This window comes from Macrobrachium nipponense, chromosome 12 (assembly GCF_015104395.2).
Source record: "Macrobrachium nipponense isolate FS-2020 chromosome 12, ASM1510439v2, whole genome shotgun sequence".
NCBI lineage: Eukaryota > Metazoa > Arthropoda > Malacostraca > Decapoda > Palaemonidae > Macrobrachium > Macrobrachium nipponense.
The window spans coordinates 71,531,807-71,555,388 of NC_087205.1; the positions used below are offsets into that span (position 1 = coordinate 71,531,807).

The 23,582-nt window shown below is 39.9% G+C and overlaps 1 protein-coding gene across 1 annotated transcript in view; it reads right to left on the reverse strand.

The window, feature by feature from the left end:
* LOC135224598 (phosphatidylinositol 5-phosphate 4-kinase type-2 alpha-like) overlaps positions 1 to 23,582 on the reverse strand; it is a 155,442-nt gene that overhangs the window by 12,777 nt on the left and 119,083 nt on the right. Inside the window, exons 3-5 of the mRNA XM_064263755.1 lie at positions 19,748 to 19,916; positions 18,958 to 19,071; positions 17,891 to 18,020 (exon numbers count right to left, since the gene is read on the reverse strand). Coding sequence (XP_064119825.1) covers positions 17,891 to 18,020; positions 18,958 to 19,071; positions 19,748 to 19,916 — 413 coding nt within the window. The remainder of the gene's footprint in view (positions 1 to 17,890; positions 18,021 to 18,957; positions 19,072 to 19,747; positions 19,917 to 23,582) is intronic.

The window sequence follows — 23,582 nt, forward strand, 5'->3', positions numbered from 1 at the left end:
AGATGATGACACTTGACGAGCTCTCTTCCTCTTCGACTTCTCCAAATTCTGCAAGACTTCTTCTACATGATGAGGTATATTTACCAGCAGGAATGGAGTTAATAATCACAGGGCAGCAGCGAAGGCTTTGTCCAGTGACTAAACTCCAGGATAGCAGTGGTAAATGAGTATGATTTCCAGCAGGGGAACAGTACACACACTCAAGGACCAATATCACAGCAAGCTACGAGTCACAGGTACAATTCCAAGGTTAGGATAACCAACACAAAGAAATATCCGACCATCTGCTATAATCAATTATCACCACTGTTAGCCTGTAAAAGAAAGAAAATATGATTAAAAGTAATAAGGACACTCCTCTCACATCCAAGGGCACCGCCCTCCGAAATGAGAAGAGTTCCCTCGAACACCAACACCACATGCCCCCTCTTCTATCTTCGTCCAATAGTTAGCGAAGGGACGAAGGAGAAGAGGAAATACCTGGAGAAAACAAAGGACAAACCTCTGAAGTTCTCCTCGGTAATTCCAAAGCTTAAGCGTAAACTTCGGATGAATACATATCTCGTCCTAATGTTAACGGGCGAAAATGTTATGTAATCATGATGTTGGCACCCTCTCGCCGCCAATCCTTAACACAAAGTACAAAGGCGGCTATCAAGGGTATCACAAAAAGTGGGTTTGCATATTAATTATTAAAGTCAATTAATTATTAATATCAAATACCATATATACATATTTATTCAAAACAAGACATTAAAGATCCCACCGGAAAAACTGTAATCAACGGCTAGTCAGCAAGAGCTCATTAACCCTCTTACGCCGACTGGACGTATTTTACGTCTACATTTTTTGTCTCCCGTGTGCCGACTGGACGTATTTTACGTCGACTTACAAAAGTTTTTTTTTAAATTCGCGGAAAAATACTTATAGGCCTACCAGCCTAAAACTTTTGAATCACGCGCCTTGGGGGATGCTGGGAGTTCACGGATCAAGGTGTTGTTTTGTTTACAATCATTGCGCAGGCGCGCAAGCGCAAATTTCTTTCTTGCTGCACTAAAAAGTATCTGTGACACATCTCGGAAATTATTTCGTCACTTTGACATAATTTTTGTACCATTGTAAATTAGCCGTTACATGAAGTATTATATATGAAAATGTGCGCATTTTTATGTAGAATACAACAATAAAATACTCATGATTGTAGCTTTTATCAGTTTTGAGATATTTTCATATAAATAATGATAATTGCCAAAATTTAATTTCAATTCGGTCAACTTTGACTCTACCGAAATGGTCGAAAAACGCAATTGTAAGCTAAAACTCTTATATTTTAGTAATATTCAATCATTTTCCTTAATTTTGCAACTAATATGAAGTCTCTAGCACAATATTTCGATTTATGGTGAATTTATGAAAAAACTTTTTCCTTACGTCCGCGCAGTAACTCTTCCGAAAAAATTCATACATGCGATTGTGGTAATGTTTGCACCATTTTAAAATTAGCCGTTATATAAAGTTTTATATATGGAAATGTGCACAATTTCATGCACAAAACAACTAAAAGCAACCCATGGTTGTAGCTTTTATCAATTTTGAGATATTTTCATATAAATAACGATAATTGCCAAAATTTCAACCTTCGGTCAACTTTGACTCTACCGAAATGGTCGGAAAACGCAATTGTAAGCTAAAACGTTTATATTCTAGTAATATTCAAGCATTTACCTTCATTTTGCAACAAATTGGAAGTCTCTAGCACAATATTTCGATTTATGGTGAATTTATGAAAAAAATAACATTTTCTTTACGTCCGTGCTGTAACTCTTCCGAAAAAATCATACGTGCGATTGTGGTAATGTTTGCACCATTTTAAATTAGCCGTTACACAAATTTTTATATACGAAAATGTGCGCAATTTCATGTAGAATACAACAAAAAATAATTGAAGGTTGTAGCTTTTCTCATTTTTGAAATATTTGCGTATAAATCACGATAAATAAAAAAAACCACGTTCGGTCAACTTTGACTCTACCGAAATGGTCGAAAAACGCAATTGTAAGCTAAAACTCTTACAGTCTAGTAATATTCAGTCATTTATCTTCATCTTGAAACAAATTCGAAGTCTCTAGCAAAATATTTAGATTTATGGTGAATTTAAAAAAAAATCTTTCCTTCCCTCCGCGCGCGGATTCTCCGCCACAAATCTCCGAAATGCGTACGTACCATTCTCGGAATAATTGCTCCATTTCATATTAGGCATTTCATAGAGTTTTATATATGAAAGTGTGTGCAAAATTTCATGTAGAATAAAACGAAAAACTTATTTGGAAGGTGTGGTTTAGCTGTTCTTTTATTTTTACGAAATAATTGTCATATAACAAAAAATTATATAAAAAAATTCGACATTCGGTCAACTTTAACTCGTCAGATATGGTAGAAAACTGCAATTGTAAGCTAATACTCTTAAAGTATAGTAATATTCAATCATTTGTCTTCATCTTGAAAGAAATTGGAAGTCTCTAGGACAGTATTTAGATTTATGGTGAATTTTTGAAAAAAATATGTTTACGTCCGCGCGTTACGAATTCATGCATTATTTTGTGATAATATTTTCTCTGTGTTGCTTTTATAGTTTTACAATGTGTTATATACCAAAATGATCGCAATTTAGTGTACATTACAACGAAAAAAAAGTAACTTGTTACCTTTAACCGTTTTGCGCACAGCGCGATTTGAATAAAATTATATATGAAATTTCATTTTTGCGCTATCATATATCGCATTATTTATATATGATAATGATAATTTTTATCCTTTCTGATGGTTGCATACTAAACTTCAGGAAATGACAAAAAAAGGAGCCAAAAATGAACTCTTAATCTTGAAAACTAAGCGCGCTGTGATTTTTTGAAAAAAATATTTTTTCCGCTTCCGCACTCACTCTGAAACACCTCCGGCACAAGGGAGACAATTTTTTTTTACCGCTTCGGCGTAAGAGGGTTAACATACGTCTTCATCAGGAGATGGCCAAAAGCAAAGTGATGTTTACATCTGAGTAGGGGGCTTACCCGCCTACCAGATGGTAGTTACTGCCTAACCACCTTGTTCAAGAATTTAACGGCTGTAATTCCAACCTACGCTGAAAGTAATTCCTTATGTAAAGGACCAAGGGTTTGTATGTCGTGTAGGAACAAATCTCGGTGTGAGGTGTTCTACTTCCTCTATCACCCCTTTTTCCAACATCTTTGATACTTCCTCTCGAAGGGCTACAAACTTCGGTGATCCCAGTTAATACGTCCAGTTGAGGATGGGCTTGTCTGAGAGGGAAGGGGAGAGATCAAATGGTAGTCGATATCCCACCGGAAGGACATCTACTACCCACTTCTCTGTCTTGTGATTTTGCCACTTGGCCCAATGGCTTGCCAGGCATCCCCCTACCCATGGCAACAGAGAGGGAGAGGTACCCACTCTATTGGTAGCTCCCTCTGCCTCTGCCCCTGGCACTTCTTCCTGGTTTGAATCCTCTAGATTGGAAGGGGCGTTGCAGTTTGACGGACTTGGCTTGAGAGGTTGTCTGTGGAACCTTTAACATCGTCGCGTTCTTACTGTTTCTCACTGGTGATGGTCTTTTCATCTGCCTTTGGGGAGGAAGGGGAGGGTGTCAAGCTCTTGCTTCAGACTTTGGCACTGCTTAGTGTACTAACCTGTCATTGGTATCAGCACTTTGGTGGTCAATTGCCTCCTCCAACTCTGTCCTTGGGAACAGGAACTGTGACTCCAAGCTATCGCCATTCCTGAGGGCAGATACAGAGTCAGGATCTAGTCCATTCGCTACCTTGGAGAGTGCTGCGTCTGTCCTGGCTAACAGAAGATAGGCCCATAAGTTCCCACTCAGGTAAGCTAAGTACGAGATCGCCTTGGCTACCGACTGCAGGATCCCCATGATTGATGAAGGGTTCACTGCTCCACTTGCTGCACTTTCAGACACTATCCTGGCTATGGCGGTGGACCACCAGTCTAGCCAAGACACCGTTTGAAAGATGGATGCTGCTGTAGTCTCCAATGTCAGTGTCTCCTGAGAAGAAAGTGCTGGGCCTATGACACCTAACCTGTTCCAAGGTTAGGTCTGGTTTGAGACGAATCACATTAGGGTTAAGGGGGCCAGCCGGAACCCTTATATATGGGGGTATAGGGCGAAAAATGCAGTCATGAAAAAATTCATGGAGCTTCATATGGCAATTGAGAATGCGTATACGAAATATTTCGTCAAAATTCCTCTTACTTTCATAGTTACAGGGTAATTAGTAAACATAACTCAATAAGCCTAAAACATTCATCCGTACAAGAAAATGCAATATTTCTTCTGTTATCGTAAATTTTGATAATAATTGTCAAAGAAATTGTGAGAAATGGCATCTAGAGATTCCGTGGGTCGCAGAAGGGAGTATCAAGTTGAACCATGATTCAGTGCTAGCACAGACTTCAAGTAGACTACACGTTCGAGTTTCACCTCTGACATTCGCTTGCTTTTACATATGTTTATATATGTTTCGGCAAGAATTTCATCATGCCAATGAGGAAAAGACAAGGAAAACATCTCGCTAACATAAAGACGAAGAAAATTCGCTCTAATATGATTATAGAATATTATAATCTGTGCTATATTAGCGTAGTTATTGAAGAGAGGGAGGGTTGCATAGTAAGTAAACGCCCTCGTCTTGCCAGAAGCACACGTCACACTGTCCCCAAGGCTACGATCTTTGAGCAAAGGGATCTTAATTTATGATAAATAACATAGTTTTGGTTTATCAATACCCAAAAAGGAATATGAAATTCATAATAATCATGAATTATTAACATTGTCTTTGTAACAAGAGAGTACAACTTCAAATTTCACCTCTTGACATTCTCTTACATTTACGTTTGTTTATTTTTGTTTCGGCAAGAATTTCATCATGCCAAAACGGAAAATACTAGGAAAACATCTAGCTAACATACAGAAGAAGAAAATTTGCCGTAATAAGCCGAGTTAGTGAAGGAGAGAGAGAAAGTTGCGTAGGAAGGAGTGCCCCGTCTTGCCTGATGCAGTGCCCCAAGCTACAATATATGAGCAAAGGGATCATCATTTATGATTAAATTAATAAATAAAGTAGTTTTGGTTTATTAATACACAAAAAAGAAATATACATTCATAAATCACTATTTATTAACTTTGTCGTTATAAAAATACGAAGAAAAACTTTGAACGCCCGTATCTCAAAACTATAGTTATTGACCTTCAAAATCTATCTTCTCACTTAGCTTTAAAGCTATAACATTGGAATTTGGTTTATAACTCAGAAATACATTATAGAACAATCAAATGAAGCCCTTTTTTCCAATTTTTGTTTCGTCTTTTTTTTTTTTTTTTTTATAAATTTTGTTTTCCTAATTTATAGGGTATATTTTTTTACCATAATGAAAAATTCATATCTAGCAAAAAAAAAAAAAATTACTTTTAGAAAAAAAACTCCTCATTTGATTGGAGGTCTACATCAGATCTATATATATGGTAGTATTCCCAGGTCTTAATATTAAATATCAAGGGAGGAGATAGAATTTGAAAAATGGTTATTTTCGGGATAAATCGCCCTGGCGTCACAAAACCGAAGGTCAGAGGCAAAAATCATATGCGGTTTGGAGATGTCCCAAGTCACCTTATTAAGTGGTATGAATATCAAAGTCCTGTCCTTAAAGAATGGCCTTAGCCGGCTGGCCCCCTTAAGATAGCAAGGCATTAAGTGAGTTACATTGGTTGAGTAGGATTTCCTATGGCGACCAAGGGGAGGTGGAAGAAACTTAAAAGTCCTTGATGCCCGCAGTGAACCATCCCGGCCAGACACCAGTTTGTTTATCTTGTGTAACACTGATTGTGCGTGTTGCGACAGTGGTAGCTCGAACGACGCCTTCAGATCTTGTCTGGCCCACAGTAGGGCCTCTATACCTGTCAGCACCACTGTCGGTTGTGGTTGCGTTCTACCTTCCAGGTTATTGAACTCTCTAATGAGCCCAATTACTTCTGCAAAAGGAAGATAGAAACTCTCGTGTCTCTCCTTTTTCATGCTCTGTATGAGGTGTTGAAGTAGCCTTGTCCATATCCTCCCTGCTTTATGCTACGCTCGACAATGCAGCTCTTGTGATGGAGGGTTCTCCACATTCGCCTGCCCTTGCCCTTGCCCTTGCGAAGTCGGGCCAAGCCTATGTGACCCCTGGCCCAGTTCTCACGACAATCCATGAATCCTTCCATGCTCACGTTCGTGTAACGGATTACATGTGTGCACCTTATCCACGTCTGTGTAACAGATTACGTCTGTGGACATGTGAGGGACTAGGAGTTCGTTACCGAGAGAAAAAACGTGACTGCTCCCTGGATAAGGAACGTCTCCAACGATCCTCGCTACTCCTGGCTGAGAAAAGTTTCAACCTCTTCATCGGCGCCCTCTGGTCTTTGTGGCGACGAATAGGGACAGAGGTTGGTGAAACTGGAGAAACAACCCTCTGCTCTACTTCTTGCATATGCGCTGATGCATGTCCGTGGGTAGGAGAGGCATTCCTATCACTTTCCCCACTAAAACCATCATGAACATCGTCCAAAGACACCAGATCCTGCAGGGAAGATAATGAAGCTAAGCTTCCTTGATGGATGGAAGACAAGGAAGCCTTCCTTCCCCCATCCTCACTCCCTACCTCCCCCCTCCCTCTGTGTACGGGTCCGTGAACGGGAGATCGTTGAGGGGATGTATGCAAGATGCTCCTCTCACTTGAAGAAGAAGCCACAAAGTCCTTGACTCTCCAGCATCTTATTCATTGCGCCAGAGGGGGAAGGGGGTGATGGCGTCGGAGACACAGTCCTTTCCTCCCTACGACATTTCCTCGCCTTCACTGGGGTGACTGCTACCTTCCTCTTAATGCCCTTCCTCCTCAGAGCTAAGGCTGCTAGCTTACTCTCCAACACCGAGTCCAGTCTATCGCAGAGCGACTGAAACAGTGTCTCAGACATCTCTTTGTGAGCGGACGATGACGTCATGGCTAGGAGGGATCATGTAATTGGTCTTCAAAGATGGCTGCTTGCTGCCTCCAACACTATGGGATGGGTGGATGAATTGAGCGACTGTGCTGACCTCATCTGCCCAGAGGTGGGGGGGGGCCCCAGTCCTGCATAGAAGAGACCTGGTGGTGGGGGGACTGCTACTGGGGTAGGAGGAGGGGTCCGAGATTCCAGAAAATGCAACAATAACCCCTCCCAGGATGGAGGCCCCCGTAGCCCCAGCTATGCCCACAGCGCCACCATCTTGGATGCTTCTTCCCCTGGAAAAAAATTACCATTAGGGACCACATCTTCCTTCCAGAAACAGAAATGGAACCTGATGGAGAAGGAGTCAAATTAAATAAAAGATTATTGATTTGTCCTTCCGATACTTCCACCAACGAATCGCGAGTTGATTGGGAAAGCTGTTGAATCTTGATGAGGAGGGGAGAATCCCTCCCACAACAGAAGCATTGATGTTCTACAATGTTCTCTCTTATTGTAGAATAGCTTCCACTGAGAAGATAGGCCAGGCCCAACACTCTTCACAGGGGTTGGTTACTGTACAAACGTTTGCTATACACCTATTGCATGTTGAAGGTGGGTCAGTTGCTACTGAAGCCAAAAACCTTGAGCAGGGTAATCTTCGAATGCCTGGGCACATAAGCTGACGAGCCTTCAAAGATCCAGGGGAATCCATAACTAAAACTACACAAACACACACTGAGAAATAAAGGGCGAAGCAAAGGAATGGCTTGGGGGGAGAAAGTGAAAGCATATGTATCTCCAAGGCGGTCGGGAAAAGACAGACCAGTCGCATCGTACATGCGTGGTTTCCAGCCTCACAATGCATTGGATGATCAGGGTTGCCAGAGGTCACAGATTCCTTGCTTTTCAATCTTAGACTGATCCAACCAGTCATCAGCTTGCACGGGAAATAATCCTAGTATTAAGACCGAGGGTTTGTTCCGCATATGAATAAGATCTTTTTCTCTCTCTTACTTATGATTTATGCTGAAACTACTCACAAAGGTCGGACTTGAAAAATCTCTTTCTTTATAAATAATAACCCAGAAAAGGAGAAAAGCAAGCAAATGCTGAGCAATTTGAAGTTTACATGTATTACATAATGCACACATATATACATGTATGTATAAACATGCTGCTTTTTTATGGAACAACTAGCTACCACTGATATTGCATTCTTATTTATGACATAATAGATTTTTAAAGATGCAATACAGCGATACATATTTTTATTTATATACATATAATAGATACAAAAATTAATGAAATCTTTACACAACCTGAAACACATTGTAAGCTACTATAGTTTTCACTATTTTTATCATTGAAACCTTTGGTAAATATTTAATGCACTACATTTACTGATTAATGCAATTATATTGATTACATTCCAGTCAAGGATATTACCTTTGTCACAATCTATCTATCTATCTATCTATCTATATATATATATATATATATATGTATAAATATATATAATATAATATGTATATATATATGTATATATATATATATATATATATATATATATATATATATATATATATATATATATATATATATGTATATATATAAGTATATATATATATATATATATATATATATATGTGTGTGTGTGTGTGTGTGTGTGTGTGTGTGTGTGTGTGTGTGTGTGTGTGTGTGTGTGTATGTGGTATATAGTTATATACATATTTTATTTTACAAGTACGTACTCACAAGTTTGATTTTCATAAATTAGAGAACCTGGCATATGTTTGTTACTTCAGGTCTGTAAGTTGCTCATTCAAAGTATGTATGTATACATATATATATATATATATATATATATATATATATATATATATATATATATATATATATATATATATATATATATATATACAGGCGGTCCCCGGGTTACGACGGTTTTCCGGCTTACGACGTTCCGAGTTACGACGCTTTTTCTTAAATATTCAATGGAAATAAAAAAATCCGTCCTGGGTTACGACGCTTGTTCCGAGGTTACGACGCTGACGCTTCCGACACTCCGAGTTAACGACGCTTTTAAAAACGCATACTATGATAAAAATCCTTTATAGTTTAGCACGTATATTAATAAAATAAGTTTCTGGTTAGATTACAACAAAAATTTTGAGATTATGATGATTTTCGACACTTTTTATGTTGTATTTTTTTCAATGTTTTTAGTGACGCCTCATATGCGGAACTAGTTTCCAAGCGAATGAATACATACTAGTTTACATATAACAGTCCAAAAGCGCAAATAATGAAAAATCATTGATTGTTTCCAGTAATAATAACAAAAACGAAGTTTCTGGGTTAGATTACAACGCAAATTCCAAGTATCCAAAGGAGAGACATTATCCAGTAATTTGATCAGAGAGAGAGAGAGAGAGAGAGAGAGAGAGAGAGAGAGAGAGAGAGAGAGAGAGAGGAGAGAGAGAGAGAGAGAGAGGCGTCTTCCGAACGCTCCGAGTTAAGGACAGAGAATGTTCGTTTCGTTAAACGGCCTCTGACTCATGCCAGTAAATGTTGTTGATACTAATAATATAAGCCATTTAAAGATACGTTTACTTTTAATTAGTCTATATGATAGTAAATAGTAATCAACTGTTCTTGTAGCCCTCAATATTTGGCAAAATCGAAGTATCCAAAGAGAGACATTATCCAGTACGTAATTTGATCAGAGAGAGAGGAGATGAGAGAGAGAGAGAGAGAGAGAGAGAGAGAGAGAGAGAGAGAGAGAGAGACGCTTTGGCAACAATGGTCTCGGGGGTTTTTATAGCTTCCTTCTGCTTGATGATCGTGGATATTGTAGAAGGATTTCGACCATACTCGTTTGCCAAATCGACGATACGAACGCCACGTTCATGCTTTGCTATAATTTCATGTTTTGCTTCCATCGAAATAATTTTCTTGGGTTTTTTCTTATCACCTGCTTTGTCTTTAGCTTTGAGACCCATGGTTAATAATAAAATAGACAAAATAACACGAAAAATAGGCGCAAATACAACGAACTAAACAACGACGTGTTAACATGCAGCACCAACAAACAAACAGACTGAACGCCATTTATCGGTCGCCTATACAACTAACACTCATCGCAAAATATTTCGTTGTATATCAAAGCTTGTATTTTCGCAAATTTTCTGTTATATCTCAAAACATTCGTATATTAGGGCAATCGTATGTCAAGTTTCCAATGTAATTTGATCAGAGAGAGAGAGAGAGAGAGAGAGAGAGAGAGAGAGAGAGACGAGAGAGAGAGAGAGAGAGAGAGACGCTTTGGCAACAATGGTCTCGGGGATTGACGTAACGTTTATTTTCTGAACAGATAGGACAGAGAAGTGTTCGTTTCATTAAACGGCCTCTGACTCATGGCAGGAATGTTTTTGTGATACTAATATATAAGCCTATTTAAAGATACATTTACTTTAATTAGTCTATATGATACGTAAATAGTAATCAGCTGTTCTTGTAGCCCTCAAGATTTTGCAAAATCACTCCAGGTTGTACATAAAACTTCAAGAATGTAGTGTCACCAGAGGATTACAATAGTTTTTTACCTTCAAGAACCAGCATTCTTTTATGAAAATAACTCCAGGTTGTACATAAAAACTACAGGAAACAAACATGTATGTAACCAAAGGATTACAAGTAAGGTTTTTATAACTTTTTATTAGTTTAAGACATATTTCCAAGCGTCGTTCCGGCTTACGACGCGTCTCAAGAACGGAACCCCCGTCGTAACCCGGGGACTGCCTGTATATATAATTATACATAGATACTTTGAATGAGCAACTTACAGACCTGAAGTAACAAACATATGCCAGGTTCTCTAATTTATGAAAATCAACTTGTGAGTACTTGTAAAATAAAGAGAGAGAGAGAGAGAGAGAAAACTGTAATTGTCTTCACCTTTATAAAAGTTGACATTCTCTCTCTCTCTCTCTCTCTCTCTCTCTCTCTCTCTCTCTCTCTCTCCTCTCTCTCTCTCTCTCATAAGTAATCACATTAACGTCCATCTGTTAAATACCTCCCTCACCCCTTCTCAAGGTGCATGATTATTAAAAGTTAATTACCCATTTACCCAAGGTTTCATCCATATACATGACTGTCCAAGTTGATTTATGATGTATTGTGGATAAGTAGGGATTTTAAATTTTCATATGTCATACTACTTTTCTGACTTTCTTTTTGAATGCTGCATCTAACACTCTGAGATACAAAATACTAGTGTTTCTGAGCAAAGATTCTGGTGTTGTATCATAAACCATGACTTAAGCTTTTGCTCAGATCAGCTTGCTATCATGCAAGAAAATGAAATTTTCATTATTAAAATGAAGTTTTATTGTATACTTACCGAACAATTATAGAGCCGTGATTTCCACGAGCGGCAGGATACTAAATTCAAATTTAGCGCGTCGGCGTCGCCAACACTGGTGGTGATGACGTCATCTCCCTCCACTCGCGGGAGAACCAGGTACAACTGCCCAGGTGAATCCAATTCTTTCTGCCCGTCCGTCCACCTAAGGGGAGGAGGGTGGGTATAATCATAATTGTTCGGTAAGTATACAATAAAACTTCATTTTAATAATGAAAATTTCATTTTTATTGTAGTGTCTTACCGAACAATTATAGAGCTGATTACACATTTATGGGATGGTGGGATTCAGTGGACCACTAGTATTTTAAAAATGGTTACATTTATTGCAATACCAGTAAACACTCCAGGTGTCTGTTGTACCTTACCTTGTAAGAGAGCTACAGCAGACTGTTACTGCCTCTGGTCGGTGCTCTTCTTACTATTGTAGAGGAATTGGAATTTGACCAAAGTTAGCCTCTACAGGAGTGGAATCCTTCCGTAGTTCAAGCGAGTCAAGGCTGACTGACGGAGGATAGTAACAACAAAGATTGCCCTTGCCTGGGCTAAGACCAGAAATTCAATCATACAAAACATTGTCACCAACACCAGATTTAAAAACATATATCCCACCCAACATTATAAAATCTGACTAACAGACTGGTGAGTATCCCAGGTACTCAGTACCCCCAGCTTCCCTTGAACTCGACAACCTATTCAAGGTGAAAAGTTAGCATAGAGGTGACGACCCCTGTGCCGTTTCTCCCAACACCATGCCAGAAACCGCCACCGGACCTAACGTTTTACAATTCTCGAAAACCGTTTCTATCTCTTTGAGATAATGACTCGCCCAAAAACCGAATTCGATCTCCAGAACGTGCTCTGAAGAATCGAAGCTAAAGATAAATTCTTTCTGAATGCTAAAGAAGTTGCCACTGCTCTAACCTCGTGAGCTTTAACTCTCAGAACGGAAAGATTGTCGTTCTCGGACTGCGAGTGAGCTTCCCTGATAAGCTCTCTAATAAAAAGAACGATTATAGCATTCTTAGAAAGAGGACGAGAGGGATTTTGAACCGAGGTCCAGAGCTTAGAAGATTGTCCTCTAATAAATACCCTTAGTGGCAAACAGATACTGCTTAATAGCCCTGACTGGACATAAGAGCCTTTCTTCCTCCTCATGTCCAACCAAATCAGATAAGTTCCTTACCACAAAAAACTCCTCGGCCAGGATTAGAAGGATTCTCATTTTTGGCTAGAAAGGTCAAAGATACCGAAAATACAGCATTGCCTTGAGAGAAACCGACTCTTTTGTCTATAGCGTGCAATTCGCTGACACGCTTAGCAGAAGCTAGTGCAATAAGAAAAAGTGCCTTCTTAGTCAAGTTCCTGAGTGGAAGCCGACTTCAAAGGCTCAAACGTGGCCCCATGAGGAACTTAAGCACCACATCTAAGTTCCAAGGCCACTGTATCTTGCGGGAGCTTAGTGGTTTCGAAAGACCTAATGAGGTCCAACAGATCTGAATTGGAGGAAATATCCAAACCTCGATGTCGAAAAACCGAAGAGAGCATGGCTCTATATCCTCTGATCGTCGAAGGAGCCAGTTTCTTAAGAGTTCCTAAGAAATAGAAGAAAATCTGCTATTTCTGTAAAAGAGGTCGCAGAAGTAGAGACTTTAGCACTTCTACACCACTCTCTGAAGATTCTCACTTCCCTTGATAGAGTTTGTTAGAAGACTCTCTCCTACAACGAGCGATAGCTTCTGCAGCTCTTCTTGAAAATCCTTTCGCTCTGACAAGATTCCGGACAGTCTGAACCCTGTCAGAGCTAGAGCGGACAAGTTTTGGTGGAACCTCTTGAAGTGAGGTTGTTTGAGAAGCCACTTCTCTGGAGGAAGAAGTCTGGGGAAGTCTACTAACAACTGGAGAAGGTCCGGGAACCACTCTTTGCCTGGGCCAAAAGGGAGCGATTAACGTTAGTGTTACATTGCTGTGCGACATGAACTTGTTCAGCACCTCTCTTATTAGACCGAACGGAGGGAATGCATAAGCTTCCAGACCCGACCAATCCAAACAGCATTGCGTCCACCGACCAAGCTAGAGGATCTGGGACTGGAGAACAAAAGAGAGGAAGACGGTTATTCCTTGATGTCGCGAACAGGTCTATTGACGGTCGTCCCCAAAGGCGCCAAAGTTTCTGACAAATCTTGTTGTCCAAAGTCCACTCCAGAGGTAACACTTGCTGTTGACGACTTAACTCGTCCGCCAGGACGTTCATCTTTCCCGGAACAAATCTCGGGACTAGCTGAGCCTTCGCTTCGTTTGACCACAGGAGGAGATCCTTGGCTACTTCGTATAGAGAGAAAGACTGAGTCCCCCCCTGTTTCCGCACGTACGAGAGAGCCGTTGGAGTGTCAGAATGCACTGCCACTACTCGACCTTCTACTAAGCTCCGTGAAACTGTCTGAGCCCCAGGAAATTGCTAACAGTTCCTTTACATTTATATGGAACTTCTTCTCCTTCTCCGACCAAGCTCCTGAAGTCCGTTGATTTCCCAGTAGGGCTCCCCAACCTGTGTCTGATGCGTCGGAAAAGAACTGTAGGTTCGGGAGGATGGGTGGGTCGTAAATCTAACCCTTCTTCCAACCTTGCTCGAGAGAGCCACCACCTTAGGTCCTCTTTTATTTGATCTGTGACAGGAAAGGTAATCGAGTCTGGTTGTGTCTCCTGCACCAAGAGGCTCTCAGGAAAAACTGCAGAGGTCTCATGTGCAGTCTTCCCAACGTCACAAATTTCTCCACTGACGTCAATTTGCCCAGGAGCCTCATCCACTGATTGGCAGAACTTACCTTTTTGTCCAAGAACTCCTGAACTGTCTCCAGACAGCCTTGACCCAAAAAAACCCTCTTCGGGGACAGAAAAGCCACCGAAAAACTTGAGCATTCAGAATCATCCCCAAATAAAGGATGCTCTGAGATGGAACCAACTGGGACTTCTGTTTGTTGACCAGAATTCCTAACTTTCTGGCAAGATCCAGAGTTGTTCCAAGGTCCTTCATGCACGACTCTCTGATTCCGACCGGAGAAGCCAATCGTCCAGATAGGGAGGGCAGATTCTTACTCCTAATATGTGCAGCCAGCTTCCTATCGGGGATAGAACCCTGGTGAAAACTTGAGGAGCGGTCGCTAGTCCGAAGCAAAGCGCCCGAAACTGAAACACCTTGCCTTCGAACATGAACCTCAGGTACTTCCGAGATTCGCGATGTATCGGAATGTGAAAATAAGCGTCTGCATGTCCAGAGAGACCATCCAATCCCCCTGTCCTGATGGACTCCAGAACTGACCGAGTGGTCTCCATATGAAATTTTGTTTTCTGGACATGCAAGTTCAGGGCGCGTCACATCCAAAACCGGCCTCCAGCCCCCCTGATGACTTGGGAACTACAAAAAGGCGATTGTAAAAGCCTGGAGGAAAATCCCCTTCTATCTGGTCTATCGCTTCTTTGAGAACAAGCGCTTCCACTTCTGCGGCTAGCGCCAGAAATTTGTCTGAGCCCGGAGAGTATGCCTGGAATGGAATTGGCACAGGGTGAGAGCGAGGGGAGGTGAAACGAGAAGAATACGATAGCCGAACTTGAGTACTTGCACTACCCAGGCTTCTGCTCCTCTGTTTTCCCATTCCTCCCAAAACAGAGCCAGCCTGGCTCCCACTGGTGCATGAAGAACCGAGCTTTCATTTGGAAGGTTTGTTAACCTTGGCCGAGGCCTTAGACTGAGGTCGCAAATTCGACTTCGGCCAAAAGAAGCGCTGTTGGGTTTTTCTCCCTCGAAAAGGCGCTTGGCCAGAGGAGAAACCGAAGGAACAGTCTCCACAGGAGCTTTAGGTCTCTTAGTAGACGTGCCAGTAAATCGAAGTAGATTTCTTATCTAGCGCAGACGAAATTGACAACACTACATCGTCTGGAAAGAGGTTATCTTTCACAAAAGGAGCAAACAAAGAGAGCAGACTTCTGTTGGGAAGTAACCCTTTTAGAAGCAAAGGAGCACCAAAGTTGCCTTTTCTTAAGGGTACCAAAGGCGATGAGCGAAGCTAACTCATCACATCCATCCCTAATGGATTTGTCCGCACAGGACAGAAACACCAATCCAATCCTCCGCTAACTCCTGAGAAAGAGAAGGACAGTCTTCGATCTTGGCCGCTAAAGCGCCAATAGTCCAATCAAAGGAAAGCTAAAGACTTCCAAAAGTTTAAATTGATTCTTTACAACGTGGTCCAACTCAGGCGCTGTAAAGAAAACTTTCGCTGCGGCGAAAGCAGATCTTCTAGAGGAGTCGATTAAACTGGAGAAGTCTCCCTGGGAGGAGGCAGAAACTCCCAGAGAAGGAGCTTCCCCCCCAGTTACAAAAAACCTATAGCTCTTACGAAGCAACTTAGAGGGAGGGTAAGCAAAAAGAGCCTTCCCTAAGTCTCTTTTCATAGACATCCATTTCTCCGTCTCTTTCAACGAATGTCTAACCGCTTTAGATAGAACAAGTTTTGGGAGGAGAGGGTCTGAAGTTTTCCTCCTCATCAAAAAAGTCGAAGTTGGGGAGCGCGGAGAGCCGCTTTCTCAAAATAATCTGGATAAGATACCAGAAGAAATCTAAGGAGACGTGAATAACACGAGAGGTGATGTGAATCCTCCTCCTCTACTTCTTCTTCATTCTCCGATACCGCCGAAGAAGTAGACGGACTACAACCAGATCTGAAGGTTTCGAACCACCCTTGGACTCATTCATCCAGTTGGTTAACAATCCCTCTTAACCTGCTTGCACAAAAGGCGACCAGAGACGAATCAAAAACAGTTAACGTAGGCTTGGAAGAGCCTAAATGTTCAGCAGGAGGCGGAAAAACTACTTGCGCCTCGCTCGGAGCCGCCGAAATTCGAGGCGAAACAGGCGCATCAGGCGTAACAGACGAAAAAGCGCCTAAAGAAACACCCTTAGAACTGCTAGCTACAGCGCTAAAACCACAATCTCTACTAGTATATGGAGCCAAAAATGGCACAGATTGAGGCGACGAACAAGCCGCTAACGGCCGAGGCGCAACCCTACTCTCAGGCTCCTTATACCGCTTGACTGGAGGAGGCGAAGAATCAGCGCCTGAACGCCTCTTTAAGGGACGCGAAACGGGCAAACTTCGCCAAGAGCGCCGCGCGACCGGAGACGAATCGCTTGAATCATTCGAAAGGCGTCTGACCGCAACACCTTTCCACCGCTTAACCGAGCCCTGTTGAGGCGCAACAGGCTCAACAAGAGAGGCGCCTGTCTGTGGGCAAATCCCGATCGACTCCCTTGGACTTCCGGTATGTCTTCTCCCCGGTGCGGGGGAGCTGGACAGTGACCTTTGTCTAGGAGACGTGTCAGGACAGACAGACGCACCCTCAACTACACTCTTACCTGAAGCCGCTTTCTCCAAAAACGTCTTAACTGAATCACCAAGTTGCAAAACCGTATTCGCTAGTACCGAAAATTTCTGATCTAACCTCGATTCCAGACTGGCAATAGCGTCGGAAGAAACTACACGGGAAGCCGGAGAAGTGGGATTAGTAGGAGGAATAGGAGGTGTAGTTAAAGGAGACATAACAATTTGAGGAGAAACAGAAGGAACAGATGCATCGCAAGACGAAGCAGAGCTAAGTCTACTTTCCCTAAGCGCTGCTTTTCTAATTCTGTCTTTAGTTAATTTCTCCGAGTATGAACTAAAAAACTTCCATTGAGAATCAGTCCAATCACTACACTCGTTACATGTTCGATCTGCTGAACAAACCTGTCCCCTACACTTAACACATTTAGTGTGAGAATCATACTCGAACTTGGATAATCTAGTTTTACATCCTGAGATGCAAAACCTAACTCCCGACGGACTAGAATCCGACATGGCAACGCCTTAATAAAAAGCAAAATAACAACAACGCCAAAAAAGAGTACTTCACCAATTCCGAAGATCAAATCCACAAGAAAAAAGCGAAGCAAAGTCATCCAACCGCACCGACCACCGATGTTCACCGGACGCCGGCAGGAAAAGAATTGGATTCACCTGGGCAGTTGTACCTGGTTCTCCCGCGAGTGGAGGGAGATGACGTCATCACCACCAGTGTTGGCGACGCCGACGCGCTAAATTTGAATTTAGTATCCTGCCGCTCGTGGAAATCACAGCTCTATAATTGTTCGGTAAGACACTACAATAAAACCAAATGTTTTGTCAAGTGACCTGTGGCACTTCAGACCAACAGCTACCTAAGCTGAAGTACAATATTTTTCTCAGTTTGGCTGATGTCATTCAACCAGCTTTAGTTTTATAGGTCAAGAGCTAATCATCAATACAGCAATAATATAATACAAAGAAAACCATGCAACAATACAATCCCTATACTATAGAATAAAAAAGATCACTTACTTTCATTACTTTCAATGGCATAAATTTCAACATCTGGGTTGATAGCACCATTACTTGCAGCACGCTCTCTAGCAGCTGTGAGTGGGGAGTCAGGTGGTGTTGGGACACCAGTGCATTCATCATCTTCCTCCTTTAAAAACAAGAGACCACACAAATACATTACTCGACAACCCAATCGTTTCAGTCCTGAATGTGGTCAGTTTATTATTCTACTGAAAAGAATTTCACTGTTATACAGTCGCATTACACAGTGAGTGGTTAGCCCTTAATGGACGGATAGCTTCTCAGGAGTAGTGATAACAGGTTTTGTGGTGGATGGATTGATCCTGAAGATATGCAATTTAAGCACCATCAATTTGGAAAGAACTCGGCGGGAGAGAGGTGCCAATACCACTATAGCCCATAAATTCACTAATGGCAACTTTTACACTGGCTAAAATCAAGACTCTGCAGCTCATGCATGCTTAGTAGTGATTTTGACTTTGAGGGGGGAATGTAGTGCTTCTCTGTCTCATATGACGTCTTTTTATAAATTTTCTCATAAATATACCAAAGGCCTGCAAAGGGCTGATGTTGGTTTAGTTAATTGTAAATGTAATTTTGCAAAGAAAAGTGCAAAGGAATATTAAAAAAAACACGTACAAATAAAAAAATTACTGAATCTTCCTTCTCGGTAAATTGCTGAGAAGTTGTTACTGATTTTATTTCTTATCTGTTTTGACATTGTACGAGCTGTAATTATAATTTTACAAAATCAAACAAAACTATTTATTAGAAGTTGGTAAAAATTTTTATTGTCTTGTAGAGGCCCCACAAGGGGTTGTAAATAGTCATTTTCAACTTCTCGTGGAAGGTAGGGAAAATTGTTAAAAAATGTTTTCTTTCACCATGTGCATTTGCATATCTTCCTCTTTCCATTGATGTGTTTTTTTCATAAATTGACCGACCTCAAAGCTTACCTGGCCTGAGTAGCTGCATATTGATTTTTTTACCTGTCCAGTAAGGGTTAATTGTGGAATTTCAAAAGTGGATATACAGGAGATAATTACTAGTTTTGGTTTACTTGCCTCTATTACATCATCTTCTGACTCATTGTGCATTTCACCCTCCTGCTCAGCTCTTGCTACGTCATGAACGCCCAGCAGTAATGAATAATCCATTAAATTCAACCTCATCAAAAACTGCAAAGATATGTTACAATGCCATTAGCCTCTTCTATATTTGGTGTACATGTCTCTTCTATATTTGGTGTACATAAAAATAATCTGCTGGAAAACCCATTTTTTTTTTTTTTAAATATGGACCTTCATTTTAATGTAAAGAAAGGTAATTTAAAATTTTTACCCTAGTTCTCAGCCCACAGTGCATCCCTACAAGAAACAAATTAGCTTCACAAGACCACTGAATCACACTGCTTGACTTTTGTAGGGATTAAGCATAAAGTTTGCTCTTTAATTAGAATGGACTATGGATACAGCAAAAGTCTGGCAGCTAAGTGAGAAGGAACCGAAAGAAATGGATAAAAGTTACAAGTAGAAATGCAGCTTGAGCCTAAAAAGGACGAGCTTCACAGCTAATAGTTGGTGGTACTATGGTGTCATTCTAATGTAAATGTCTTCCCACAGTAAAATGAATGCCCAAAGATAAAAGTAAAAATCAAAGTGTACAAACCCTATTCTTAATTTTAGGTAATGCAATGACTGGGCTAAAACACTTACCTGCACAGGTTTGTGGGTAGATGAAACATGCACAATCCACACAAGAGAAGTTAATCTTATTAGGGAAGAAAAAAAAAAAAAAAAAAAAAAAAAAAAAAAAAAAAAAAGTCTCTCCTATTCACACCAATGTACACATTACCTCTACGTCAGCAGTCAATGTTTCCATAAGCTGCTGCTTGGCTTCCTCTCCAATGTAAATTTTAGTTCCGTCCTTTACAAAATCGTTGTCTTTGAGCGTTGGCAGATCTTTTTCCAGCTCTCTCACTGATGCTTCACGGTCTACTGTAGAGCCTTTAAGGTCATACTTCCTGCGAAAAAAAAAACTCACTCTTAATAAACTTTAAATAAACAAGTCATACTTACAGTTTTTTCAGCAAATTACCATGCTCAATGGAGAAAAAATCATTAGAGATTTCTCTAATTACCTAGCAAGTGAAATACAAAGAAGCCCAAGGGTACAATCAATCATGAAAATATAAATGCAACTAGAAAAAATGTCTTAGGACTTCAGGGGATAAGTAAGTGTATTTACAGGTAATCAGAAAGAGATATTTATAGCTGAGACTTTGGGATTTGCCAACATGAGTAGCAATACCAGATGATTTTTTTTTCTTTCTATTAAGTATGGATTGGAGGACAATTTTTGGAGCAAATACAGGCTAATCATAAGTAACAGGCTTGCATCGACAACAATTTTTTCATAACGAGTAATAAACCATAATTAGCTTAATTCTGTGCTAACAGCCCCAGCCAGATATTCCTGACATATCTTGCAAGATGTACTCCACTCTGCATGACCAGACAAATACTCACTGTCTCTGCAAGGGGTCATCTAATTCCTCTCACTGATGGTAAAATTTTGAGAAATTGTCAAAAATTAGTTACTGACAGTTCTAAATTTTGATGTCCAAATACACCTCCTAAAGTATTACTGTTCAAAAAATTTTCTTAAGAGGTTTACAGATATTATTATTCACCACTTTTATGTACCCATATACAACAAATTATCGCAGAACTTTCACATGATCTACAAGTCCCATTTAGTTGCAAATTGTGAATCTTAATTTAGTTTACTATTATACCAGTGCTTCCTTTGATGGAAACAGTGATACTGAAGAAATGTAGAATCAGTCATACATATTTTTTGTACCTATCTGAATATAGTTGCAAATATAATTGTACAATGCCACAACTCACTTTCACAATGCTTTACATTTTATAACTTATTTATGCAGCACAATAACTGGAATGGGTATACGTTAACATCTTAATAAACAATATATGTAAATACATAAGTGGCAACTTCTTCCTTATCAGCATTCAGCTTTTAGTATATTGAACGACATTGCTGCCAAATAAACATGTCTCATTTGCACAACATTTCATGCATCAACTTACTTTTAAGACAAGCAGTAGAAATTGATTTTAATCTTATGTTTAATTTGCTCAGAATAACTGTACAGGGTGCCTTTTCACAAATATAAAATATGAAAGTGTATAGCAATGTTTTCTTACTGTGACACATCAATGCTAATTCTGGATTACTTATTTTCCATTATATTATAGGACCAAAAAGGAAGAGAGCATACTAAAAAAAAAATACTTCAATAAATGCATGCGCTATGAGACTGAAAATAGCCACAAAGAATAAGAACAAGTGACAAGTGTCTCAACTGGAGAGATGGTAAGTATATATTTCATGACTTTCAACCAGCCAAGAATTCCCAGTTCTATGGGAGTTCTTTGATTCTTAAAAGTAGAAGAGTGCTTAGTTCCATCTTCATGTTTGCTTTATACTTTTGTTTGTTCATTCACCTCTCCATTAGGGATATGACTTTTTAACTTTTTTCAAAGTTTAAATTTTCCTGATGTTGCAATTGATGAACTTTTATCTACATGTTAGTTTTTCGATGTTACGTATTTTCTATTGGTTATGTAAAAATAGGGATGTACCCAATTATCAGTATCGGTAGTATCGGCTAGTTTTTGTGGTATCAGTGTCGGTGAATTTCTGGCCGATACCAGCTGATACTTTTGTCATTAGTATAGGAATTTAAAATCCTTATAGGCTGGCATAATATTAATTTTTGGCGCCACTTTTCATTTCTAGGATAATTATATTGAATATTATCTTTAATAAAATTATAATTTTACCTTAGTTCAGATGGTCCAAGTCCACTATGAGTTGGAGCTTGCAAAGGAATTTGTGCTTTTCTTGAGTTGAATGCTTTGTTGATCTATACTGAGAAACAAACTCTGGTCCTTTTGTAATCTTATTTTTATTTGTATACCGTTATCTAATTTTTCTTGGGATTACTTAATAAAAACAATACAGTAGTACCTCGAGATACGAAAGGCTCAACTTACGAAAAACTTGAGATACGAAAGCCAATACGAAAAATTTAACGGCTCTACATACAAAAAGTTTTCAAGATACGAAAGGTTTCTGAAAGTCTGAGATTCGCCCAGATAACAATTTTGAAAATCACGCCGCGTGCCGCCATCTTAGTACTAGTAGACTCGCCACCATCCTCCTGCTCTCCCATTGGTTCCTGATGCTAGTCGCGGCCATTAAATCCTTCTCTCCTATTGGCCAGCGTCCCTCCCATCATGCATCTACTATGTACACGTGGTGGCGTGGCTCGGCCACTCGGTACCAGCATTGCTATAGTACGCACGCGGTATTCGTTTTAGGGATCGTCAATGTGTACATACTTTAAAAAAAGTGACCAAGATCTCTCACATGGGATAAGTGATCAAGGTCTCTCTCATGGGATAACTGGAAACTTTGCAAGGTTGGTAGAATCTCCACTCCCTGCTGAACAGAGGGTGTAGACCAATCATTTACAACATGCATACCAGTAGTACGTATAATCAAGGCACTTCAGTTTATGTTGAAGGTCAGCAGCCGAACATTCAGTACTCAAATCAGTTGCAGAGAGAGTATTTGGTTGAACGGGGTTTTGATGGACACCAGGGCCAACAGTCATGAGGTGCAAAAAAAGAAAGTTGAAATCCTGTAAAAAAAAAAAAAAAAAAAAAAAAAAAAAAAAAAAAAAAACTACGTAAAATAAAAAAAAAAGTAAAAAAAAAAAGTTAAAAATCAAAAAAAGAAGAAAAAAATTGCAGAAATTAAAGCAGCTTTTCATAAAGTGCAATCATTTGTAGAAGACACCCCCCGAAAAGGCTCACACAGGAACATTGTGAAAAGTAGGCAGAAGCAATCTTCCTTGGATAGTTACGTATGTAGTACGTATGTATATTTTTTAAAGTGTACGTACGTACATATGTACAAAAAAAAGGCAGAAATTAAAGCCGCTTTTCATAAAGTGCAATCATTTGTAGAAGACACCCCCCGAAAAGGCTCACACAGGAACATTGTGAAAAGTAGGCAGAAGCAATCTTCCTTGGATAGTTACGTATGTATGTAGCCTCACTCGAAAGGTAAGCTTCCACATTTTACGTTACAGTAATAATATTTCTTGTACACTAATATATACTTTATTTACAGGTTTTGCATTTTTATTCTTAATTTAGGTATTGAATGATCCAAATTGTTGAAGTATTTCATTGTTTATAGGTCAATTTAGCTTTATTATGAAATTTACTGGGGTGTTTTTGGAGGGCTTGGAACGGATTAGCCATTTTACATGTAAAATGTGGTCCAAGATACGAAAACCTCATGATACGAAGGGCGCCTCGGAACGGATTAATTTCGTATCTCGAGGTACTACTGTATATGTATTGTAATGAGGCAAAGGATTAACCCCTCCATTACCAGAACCTTTCATAATGAATGAATCTGTTAACTGTTTCTAGCCAATATACAAATTAAAACTCAGTATAAAAGTATATATTAGTGAATTAGATTGCTCCTCATCCCATGAATTCAAGTAAGCACTACGTACCTAAATTGTTAAAAAGTCTTCTAATGGTAGCCATAATATAAGCCAGACCGTATCCAGTAATAAAAG